The sequence below is a fragment of the Anopheles funestus genome, chromosome 3RL (assembly GCF_943734845.2).
Source record: "Anopheles funestus chromosome 3RL, idAnoFuneDA-416_04, whole genome shotgun sequence".
Classification (NCBI taxonomy): Eukaryota; Metazoa; Arthropoda; class Insecta; order Diptera; family Culicidae; genus Anopheles; species Anopheles funestus.
The window spans coordinates 55,077,191-55,087,756 of NC_064599.1; the positions used below are offsets into that span (position 1 = coordinate 55,077,191).

At 40.7% G+C, this 10,566-nt stretch overlaps 1 protein-coding gene across 1 annotated transcript in view; it reads right to left on the reverse strand.

Annotated features, from left to right (window-relative positions):
• Positions 1–270: 270 nt before the first annotated feature.
• The window catches only part of LOC125767984 (D-beta-hydroxybutyrate dehydrogenase, mitochondrial), a 38,918-nt gene continuing 28,622 nt past the window's right edge, over positions 271–10,566 (reverse strand). The window contains exons 4-7 of the mRNA XM_049435051.1: positions 4,502–4,705; positions 1,113–1,266; positions 677–1,035; positions 271–605 (exon numbers count right to left, since the gene is read on the reverse strand). Coding sequence (XP_049291008.1) covers positions 447–605; positions 677–1,035; positions 1,113–1,266; positions 4,502–4,705 — 876 coding nt within the window. The 3' untranslated portion in view covers positions 271–446. The remainder of the gene's footprint in view (positions 606–676; positions 1,036–1,112; positions 1,267–4,501; positions 4,706–10,566) is intronic.

A 10,566-nucleotide genomic window follows, 5' to 3' on the forward strand; every position in this document is an offset into this window, starting at 1 on the left:
AGAAATTTATATCATCCATTCATTTATCCAAATATTTCGCACATCGGGTGGGCACAGCTATTCGTTAGAACGCTTAAGCTTTTAATTTCGAATACGATTGAGAGCTTTTTGGACGATTTTTGATTTAAATTCCAAACGGTAGCACGTGGTGATTCATTTAAAACTTAATTTTAAGTTGGTTAATCTTTCGCTTTCTGCCTCTTACCTCGACTACTCATAATCTATACAATTTCTTTCCTCCTAAACGAAGATAGAAAAACATCCACCAAATTTAGTGTACACTTATATTTTTACTAGTTTCTAAGCAAATAAAGATAATCATGTTCATTACAGTGGATTGTTTTCTATTTAATTAGCAATGCTACATCACATTCTAGAAGGAAACACGAAAGGACTAATGAAACGAATACAAACAGCTCTATGCCAACTACACACCCTGTGCGCGACTAAGCTTTAAACAGAATGTCATACAGCAAGCTTGGCATATACTCGGCAGCAATGATTTGGAACTTTTCCTTGCACGTTAATGGTGTGTAACGAAACACCGGAAACGTGCGCAGAATTGCATCGGACAATGCACGAACGGTGGCTTGAAAATCTCCATCCTGGAAATAAGAATTTGTGTTTAATTGTAATAAAGTACGGCAGATGGTAATTTTCGTGTAGTAATACTCACTCCATAGCAGAAAGGTTCTAGCGAACGAATTGCCTGTTCGAAGTAATCTTCCCCGTACGTATTCTTTTGCTCCTCGCTCAGTAGGCCCCACATGGTTTTGGCCTGATCGCGCATATCCTTATCGTCCAGCCAAGCATCACCGGCCGTCAGTTCGCTAGCGCAAACAATCGACACACCAACCTGACGGGGCGTTAGCTCCTTACGCAGACAAACGGCAAATCCTTCAATAGCGGCCTGGGTCGCACAGAGCACACCTCGCACCGGCGATGGCAGATGGGCGAGAGCCGACGACAGAAACACGATTCTACCCTTTCCGTTGCGGATGAGCGGCAACATGAGCTGTGTCAACCGTGAGGCACCTGTGCGACAAAGGCAAAAGAACGTCTGACAGTGTTAGCTGAACACACTTGGTTTTTTGTGCGATTGGGATACCCACCGAGAACGTTAACGTCAAACGATTTTCGCAGGACGGGAAATGGAACCCATTCCAGTTCGCCAAGTGCATTCCAGAGGTCGCAATGCACCAACGCCCACAGACCTGCCTCGCCGGCTGGTAGATGTTGGGTGATGTAAAGCGAAGCTTCCAACATCTGCAACGAAAAACAAAAAAAAAACGCAGGGTGGAAAATGGGAACGAGTTCAGGTTACGGTTTCTTTAGTGATGCATTTGGTTTTCCACGAAAAACAAACCATCACAAATCAACTTTCCATTGGCACTAATAGGATGTGGCAGAAAACCGTGCAACTGCGGACAAAACAAAGCATTTCCAGGAATCTTCTATACTGAATTGAGTTACTAAATTAGGAACATTCCGCACAAAGCGGATCCGGAGCCACAAATATGCATACCGAGAAAGATAGCTCGTCAAATGTTTTCCACAACAAGAATATGGCTCAAGTCATGCAATGGTTGGAACTATCTCCATGCTCACTATACAGTGGTTGGCAATCTTTTTCCCAATATTACAGAAGAAAGACTAAACGACGAGAGCAGAAGAAGTTGTTTAGTCCTGGTATTAACAACTGATCAATCACATAAATGATGGGCAAGAATGGAGATCGTTATGTGTTGATGTGTTCAAGACTTATTTGCAAGTTATGATGGATGAATTGATTTTAGTTTTAAAGATATACAATTTGTTTGTTATTTTTATTTAATATAAACTACAGAATAATTATACTATAGACCGATTCAGCTGTCGTTATCGAAATATTTAAACAATCATACGAATCAAACACATCACTACCAGCGTTAAAGTTATGGCACTCAAACAGAAACGGATTTTATGGAACGAATCATGATTTAAGAGAATTGATCTCTTGGTCTCTTGGGCGAATGATCTTAATAGTCATATCGACGTTGTTTTTTTTTGTCAAGAACAACCTTGTAGATCAAATTAAAACTACAATTACCGTCATTTTCACAGGTCGTTCACCGTCTCATTTTCGTTACATTAATTTTTGGGATTAAGTAATACTTTCATTATTATTGTATGACTTGAACAGACTTTTTTGATAGTACCATCTACTATCAAACGATTACTAAACATAATTCAACTTGCTGCTACAGTAACTATCACCGTTTAAAACGCTTCATAGTTCTAGTTCTAAGAGAAGAACATCTAAGTAGTAAACAATTACAATATGACACAATCTTGTTCACATTGAACCAAATTTGAAATTCCTCTTTTGCACACCACTGGATTATGTTTTTGAGCAAACTTTTGTTTTGTGTTACTTTTGATTGTTGCCTGTTTTGAGCATTATTTTCCAAGAATGCTCTATCCGGCGTACTGCACATCGGTGACCTTGAAAAGGCAAACAATCTCCATAGCGAAATGTCAGAAGATGTTGCTGGACAGGTTCCAATTCACAGGACGAATTCAAAATTTTGAACACCATTGTTTGGTTACTTGCTGCAGGGAAAACATTGTGCGACGAACGTGCATATAAGCAGTGAAGGAACATAGGAGCTTTACATTGACATTGTGGGTGTTTTAAAGATTTGACACGATTTGTGGGATTGAATAAACGAGCCAACAGCTAGTTGCACATTTTACTTGCTGTACCGTGAGAGAATTTTTTTTGCCATACATACATATACATACTTGCTATAAAAAAGGAATAGTACACATCAACGACAACCAGTGCCAGTGCTGTTTGGCCAGGTTGGTTGGCTGATGCTGTAACGAAACGATTTCACTTCGGTTTCTGAGTTTTTGGAGCGTGAAAGGAATACAACTCCTACACAGATTGGAGGAAACTAGTCTCCCCAGTGAATTTCTTTCAATAACATCCTTCCACTTTATAAAACACAAAGTAGAACAAGCTGGAGGGAAAGGATATATCATAATTTAATTGGAAACAAACTGAAATTGCTTGATAATAAACCATTCTCACCTACGCAGCTCTATCGTTTGATCCTGCCCATTTCAACGCTGACCGGTGCTCGGACCGGTGAGACACTAAAACGGAACGAGGAGTGAGGAATTGAAAAATGACCCATCTCTGGGATGGTTTGATTTCACTGCCACGAAAACGAACGCATCTTCGCAATGGGTCGAAAGCTTGAAACTAGGTCAGCAAGCAATACTGGGAGTGGGGATGTTTGATAGCGCACAGTAGTGGGAAGAGCGTGATAAATCCAGGGCAGGAAGCATTTCGTCGTATTCGTTTATGGAATGTTCCTTCCGAAAATTGGAATTGATAATCATGGACTGGTACCCGAGTACCGGAGAAAAACCGAAAGGAACGGGTGGAATGAATTTAAAGCAATTTATGGTAAACGAATTCGTATCGCCGGGTACGGAGGATTGGTTGTGTTTTTTTTTGTGTTCGGGAAAAAATAATACCACTGATGTGCTAGCATTTCAGAACATAAAAGTGACGCTTTTGATATGGATCGTTTTAGTAGGATAGTACAGAGTAAAAAAAAAAATACGTTCAACTATTCATCAGATGAATACGAATGCGAGAGAACGCATATGTTAATGGTAGAATAATATTAAATTTTACGTACATTGTAGGAAGTTTTAGGCGCAAATCTAAAAGTATACTACATCGATAATTGTTCTATAATCACCTGAGTGTAGTGAAGTGTAAATGTTTTAATGTTAAATCAATAAAATAAAACATATTGTAGAATTGAAAGGGAGCTGAGGTAAGCTGCCAGTTGCATCCAGTAAGGTTGTGTAAAATACATGTTATGAAGACGATCGTGAAATCGATCTTACTGATCAATTTTCAAATCTTTCGGTTTCAAATCATTCAAAGGAAAATAATTTTGTAAGGATATACAAAACACTTAAAAAAACAGAAAACTTTTATTGCATGTAATATTGATTGGATTTGTAATATTTTTCATCGGGATTTTTCTAACCCATAACCTATGCAATTAGCAATACGGCCAGGCCGTTCTTTATGAATAAAAAAAGAAAAAAAAACCTATGCAATTATTGTAAATGGAATGATGCTTTCATTTTCTAACGCATTTTGAATCCAGAGGTCATAACGTGCAGTGTCATTTGAAGATTAAATTAATTTGCATTTGCAGCTGTTCTGCAAAGCAATTTCCACAAAGTCAATGGCACAATTTGTAACAAAAGCATGCAACGAAAGCGAACTCCCGGTCACACGATATCGGATTGTTCGTTTTTGGAAATTTTGAAGTGTTTTTTCTCCCGAGAGTAGAACAAAAATAAAACCAAGCAGTGAACCGTGGCAAGCATGTTTTCCAACACCCGGCACCCAGAAGCGTTCATTATCATATTCAAATCAAGCGCACCTACTGTACAAAGTGCATAGTACAGGGAAATCTCCACTTACCTCGACCTCGCTGGTCACGTCCAGTTGAAGTAGCTTGAGACGCCCGGAGGAAGTTTCCTTCATTGTGATCGCATCGTCACTGTCCTGCAGCTTCTTGAAACCCGCAAATACGGTGAACCCAAGGTCATCCAGATACTTGACAAGGGCACGAGCCAGCGGTGACTCACAACCGGTAATGAGGACAGCTTTTCCAAGCGGCGAAATCTGTAATGATTCGAATCGATAGGGGGCATATTTAGCATTCGGATATTAAGGAACTCCTGGACATAATTTTATGTGTTTTAGCACTTTAACAATTTCCAATAATTACTTTCTCTCCAATTCAATTAAAAAAAAAACTTCAAGCAGTTTCCGATGAAAAAGAGTATAGCATTACCAAAAGGTCAAATATATACCTTGGTTGGTTGGTGGTCCTTCTTATCCTTCGAAATGTGCGATAAATGTCAGAAGGTTGATGAACTTGAGTCAATGAAATTGCTTGAAAGGTGAGAAAGTACGATTTTGGTGTTAGTTTTTTTAATTACAAAAAACGAACTCAACTTCGAGTGGCCGAACTTGTCTAGAGTCCTTTCTACCGGATGGTACAATCATTCTAGACCGATCTATTTTCATGCGCCTTGTGAAATCTTGGAAAACCATCGTCGGTTCTGATGAAACCAGAATTTTATTTCATGAAAATCATTTTCTTACACACAAAGAAAAAACCAAAGCGATGCGTATTGTATGTTTTAACAGGGAGACGCTTTTTTGCATAATGTATTTGCCCTTCATAAAAGGAATGTTTTGATGGTTGGATTTCTACTAATTTGTGAAAATAAACACGCACATTTGCGGTACGAAAAAAACGAACTTTTTGCCACGACGAACGCTTCGAGCAATTAAAATGACGCTTTTCATTACGCTTTACTTATATGCAGCGGATGTGTGCAGAATGTTGTCTTTAGCATTTGATGTAATTTGTATGATGAAATGGCAGCGGTTGATATTGATTAGGGCAGGGATCGGCAGAGTTTTCTCCAAAAGGGCCAGACAGTAAAAATTAACCTGAAACTGTGGGCCAAATACTTGAAATCAATCTTGAAACATGTGCAAATAGGGTTCGAAACCCGTGTAAGTCGATAATTCGTACAAAATAAATCGATTTTTACTCTTTTTGATACTAAATGCTACTAGACAGCATTACTTTAGGCGCATTTTGTTAGAGATTTTATTCATGCAAAGCATAACTTTAGGCGTATTTTGTTGAAGGTTTTATGTATTGTAGAAAATTTGTGAGTTTGAAGATGTGCGTTGACAAGTTTCGCAATTAATTAATTATTTCAACATTTGTCTATTTAGAACACTGACATTTTTGCACTTCTAACGTACAACACATGTAACACATGCGTGTATAAATTGCTTCAACATTTGTGTACGTTGTTTGAATGTAGAATTTTCATTTGTTTTGTCTGCACCACTCATATCGGAATCATCTTTACAAAGTTACGACAGTCACTGCAAAGATAAATGCTCAAATGCTAGGAACGCATACCAAAAAGGGGCTTTTCATTGTTGGCTTCGTAACGTTTCACGTTGTTTCAATGTCAATTAAGTAGTTATCTGAAAATGAGGGGGCAAAAGCAACATGGCTCGTGCCTTGATATTCCCCACAGGTACACATACTTCATGATGCTGCAGACGCACGCAGCATCAGATTGTCTTTGAAGGTGTGCACCTACCAAGGCCTTTGTTGGTTTTGCCAGGAGTTCATCGGTTTGGGCGGTCTCGTGGCAACGTGTTTCATATTTTATTCAAACGCTATTATTATCTTTCGCGAATTTTCCCGCGAGCTTGCCAAAAACGAAGACGATGACGCCGATGAGCAGGCAGCATGCCGGATGTTCGGACTGGAAACGATGAACAAATCTTGCCAGCGCCCGGTAGGTGGAAAATTTGCTTCGATCGTTTAATGTTTGGTGGGTGTGTGGGTTTGCAGAGGCAGCAAAAGTAAACAGCCCCAAATGGGTGGCATGAATGTTTGGCAAATTTGAAGCATTTGATGTTGCCGTGATGTGATCGGGTATCGGCCCATCGGGCATGGTGATCCGAAGGGAAATGTTTAATGTTTTTTAGAGAAGATAAAGTACGGCAAACATGTCCAACTTTTTTGTGTACTTAAATTACAGTGGGGGTGTTTGTGTTTGGTGCATTCTTGGAAATGCTTTTGGGAAAGTTTTGTGCGAAGCGCGTTTTTACTTAAAGAAAATGAGCAAAGTTGATCGATGCACCTCATACAACATCAGGTGGAAATGGCAACATTGTTATTAGGGATAATTTGATGAAAATTTTATAATAACTTGCCTTAAAACCAAAACTTTAGACTTACAGGGTAATTCGATTTAATTTTTTGGCTTCGCATAATAGGTGTTTGGTTTTTTTTTACTAGCAGGATAAATTGATTTTTAAAAGCCAATTTCAGCCAGTCTTTGGCCGAGATAAAATTGAAGTATAACAAACATATTTCTTATAAATTATTTGAATGATTATTATCAGTACTTTATACAGGTTATCCGTGTTTATCGGGACTCAGTCCTGATCGGATAAGCGAATATCACGGATACTAGCCACAACTCTTTTTATTGATAAACATTAGTGTTTAGTGTGTAATGGGTAGACTATTTTTCATAAAGCTAGATGATTTTTTTTTTATTTACACTTTGTAAGTAAATCTGTTAATGTTTTTTTCGAATTTGAGCAAATTATATCATTCCCTATTGAAGCTTTTATTACCTGACATCATCGGTTTTGCATTTAATATGTCAATTCACCTTTGGAACTGTCATTTCCGAGCTGCACGGATAATGGGACAGCCGGATAAAAGATAAACGGATAATCGGCGTTCCACTGTATTCTGAATTCGCAATAAACATGTTAGTCTACTCTAAGTAATGGATCACTAAAAACTATATTTGATTATGATTAAAGTTTAAAGCTAAAACAACAATGGGATGGGAAATTATCCCATTGTCTTACATCTTTCACGGTTAAGGTTAAGTGAAATGAGTCGCATCAAAGATGCAACGAAACGAAACGGACGGCCGAAATCTTTGCCTTAAAACCGCTTTCGCTTCCTTTCGCGCTAAATGTCTGCTAAAGGTCCACGCCGAGGAGACCGACTGATCCTTTGCTTGAACGGTAAGCAAAAGTGGACGCACACTCACACGCACTCGTTTAAACCCCAGGCCGCCACCCATCCTTTTGCAAAACGGGATAATTTATTGTGATTATCATGGGCACAATGTTCCGTAACCTTGATAATGGTGGCCGAAGTGGAAGCATAATTCATTCAACCCAAGCTACTGTCCCCTCCCAAAAACCCAACCGGTACGCTTTTGAAGCGATGCCAAACCGAATGCGAGAAAGAACTGCCCACCCTTTTTCTAGCCGAAAGGGAGTGCTCCCGGAATGAAGACAGTTTGAAGAAAGGTGCAAAAAAACTGGTCCCATCTCGAAATGCTACCTCATCGAAGGCATATGAATCATTCTATTGAAAAGGACGAAATTAATATATCCGTGCAACCAACTGCATCGGTGTGGCTGTGGACATATTTGTTTTTGGTCCTTTTTGCTTGGCCACCGTTTGTAGGCAACGTGCAAGAAATAATGGTCCGATTTGATGTGCTGAGCATGCTTCTAAGTACGCCAACGCGAACGAGTTGAACGATGAATCAGACCCTTTTCAGACGACCTGCCAATAGCGACCTGCCTGAAGCGGGGCGGTTTGGGAAAAAACGAGAAAATTCCAACCAACGAAAACAAAAAAAATAGATACAAACTTTAGAACTTTCGGGCGACGTAAGAAACATCATCATCCCTGCTACAAGCGAATGCGTCACATACATTCAGGCGCTATATCGACCAGAAAGCCATTACACAAATCTTCCCACATTGCGTTTTATGATACGCGCGCGCGTTTTATTTCTGTCCTTTTTTTTTGGTCTTCTGTGTGTTTTTTTTTTCACTGTACAGACTGCTCTTCTTTATGTGAAAATCGCTTGTCTTCATCGAAACGGACAAGCGTCGCTGTCGCTTTCCCCCGTCCTTCTGGTTAGTTCATCTTTATTTCACACTGTATTGAGACGTGCCACAAAAAAAAATGGAGCATAATCTTGGAAAGGAGGCAAATCAATTTTAGCACTCTTTGCTGCTTCTTGATCTTCCCGATACAACATTCCTTCACCCCGTTTCCGATGCTTCTCTTTGATCATGGCTTTCTTCCACTGAGTACTACGTCACAATCGCATGAAAAAAAAAAAAAACGTGACAGCATTGGATGCTGCTTCTTGTCTGTTCTGTTCGCAGCGAGACACTTTGGGACACCGTGACAAATGGCAGGACGTTAGCGTTACGAGCAGGGTTGCGTGCGTAACAGACGCCATCTTTCCGGGCAAACCTTCCGGCAACCGGTGTACAGGGAAAGGAGCTCACTCAACGGCATAAACGGTGGCATGACGGATTATAAAGCCGGACAGTGCGGGTAAGAATAGTCTGCCGAATCTGCTACCGTGCGTGATGACCTTGTCTAGCATTCATATCCGGTGCCGGAAGAAAGATTCCGACGTGGGTTTTTCGGGCTTTCCGGGTATCACCCACGGCATCCTGCCTTCTTCCTACAGCCATTCCGGTCTCCCCCTTCGAGGGTGATGGGTTCCACTATTTCATTGAATAAAAATCACACCACTAGCGATGCCATAACTATGCCCGGGTTATGGTATCTTCCATTTTGCTTTCCGTTTCTTCTCTGCACTAGAGTTCTGGGCTCAGCAGCTTCCATTTTCTCTGGCCCCAGAGTATTCCGCAGAATGAATGAATGAAAAGTGCGCGCCCGTGGGAAAAACAACGCGCCAACCAGTGCGCACAGCACAGGCCGCATCAATGAATGCCAATGATGTCCCCGAAAACGGGCGGTGACTCATCGTATCTAGCGGATATTTGCCGCAAGGAGTGAACCGTTTATCAACGATGACAACTGGATGGAGTACTGCCGAAATGATCGACAAAAATGGCCACAATTTTAACAACCATTCTCGTTGGAGTGGAGTGGGCACGGAAATGAAACACATGTTTGTGGCCGAAGCGGTGGACACCATTGAGGGAGTTAAAGAAGCAACATAAAATCCATCCCAAGCGCACGAAACATCGTCAGCAGTGTTGGCAATCAGTATTCAGATTTCCCACGCCGAAACCTCCCTGGAATGAAAAATCAAAGCACTGCCTGGTGTGTGTGTGTGGGCCGTTGTGAGGCTGTGTGAGGCTAGTGCATACTAAAGAAAAGAGGGATCTGGTTGGCATTTTCACTCTGCGCCATAATGTGACCGGCGTCTTGAATGAGTTTCGACCGAGCAGGAAGTGGCAAATCAGTACGACGATACGAACGATGCCTTTGCCAAATTCCTTGCCTTCCAATCACGCCTGTTGTATATTGGAACAACACACGACAATCTTTGTAAATCTAAAGAACAACAAGAACTTTACGACGTGTGAAACTATGCACGTCCTGTAGTCATCTTTGTGGCACGTAGCACACCCTGATCCGAATCTACCCTTTTGCATGAATACGAAACAAACTACTTGAGATTCGAGATCCGACAAAAAATAAGGAGTTTCATTCCGTTTGCACTTCTAATTGAGGCAAGCTTTTAGATCGCTTTGGAAATGGCAGACACATGACGCGCTAACATTTCGCGATGGGTCGATACAACATTGTCAGACTAAAGAATTGCTGTGTGTTTTTTTTGTGTGTGTGTATTCAGCTTCTATTTTTCTTCCCTTTTCCCGGCCGTCTGTTCCATCCACTTCGATGTCGGATGCTCGACCGTTACCAAATGATTCTATTTTCTGTCATTCGCCACTCTATCTGGCGTCTGGCGATCGAAAGTTTCTATCCATGCGCTTTACTTTTCGGGTAGCTGCACACCCACGTGCCGGGACATTATGCATGCTGGTGGGGGCCTTTCTTAGTTTTTTGGGATGTACGTGGGTGTACTGTTTGGAAAATCCTTTCGTTTTTTTTGTTGTTGTTGGTT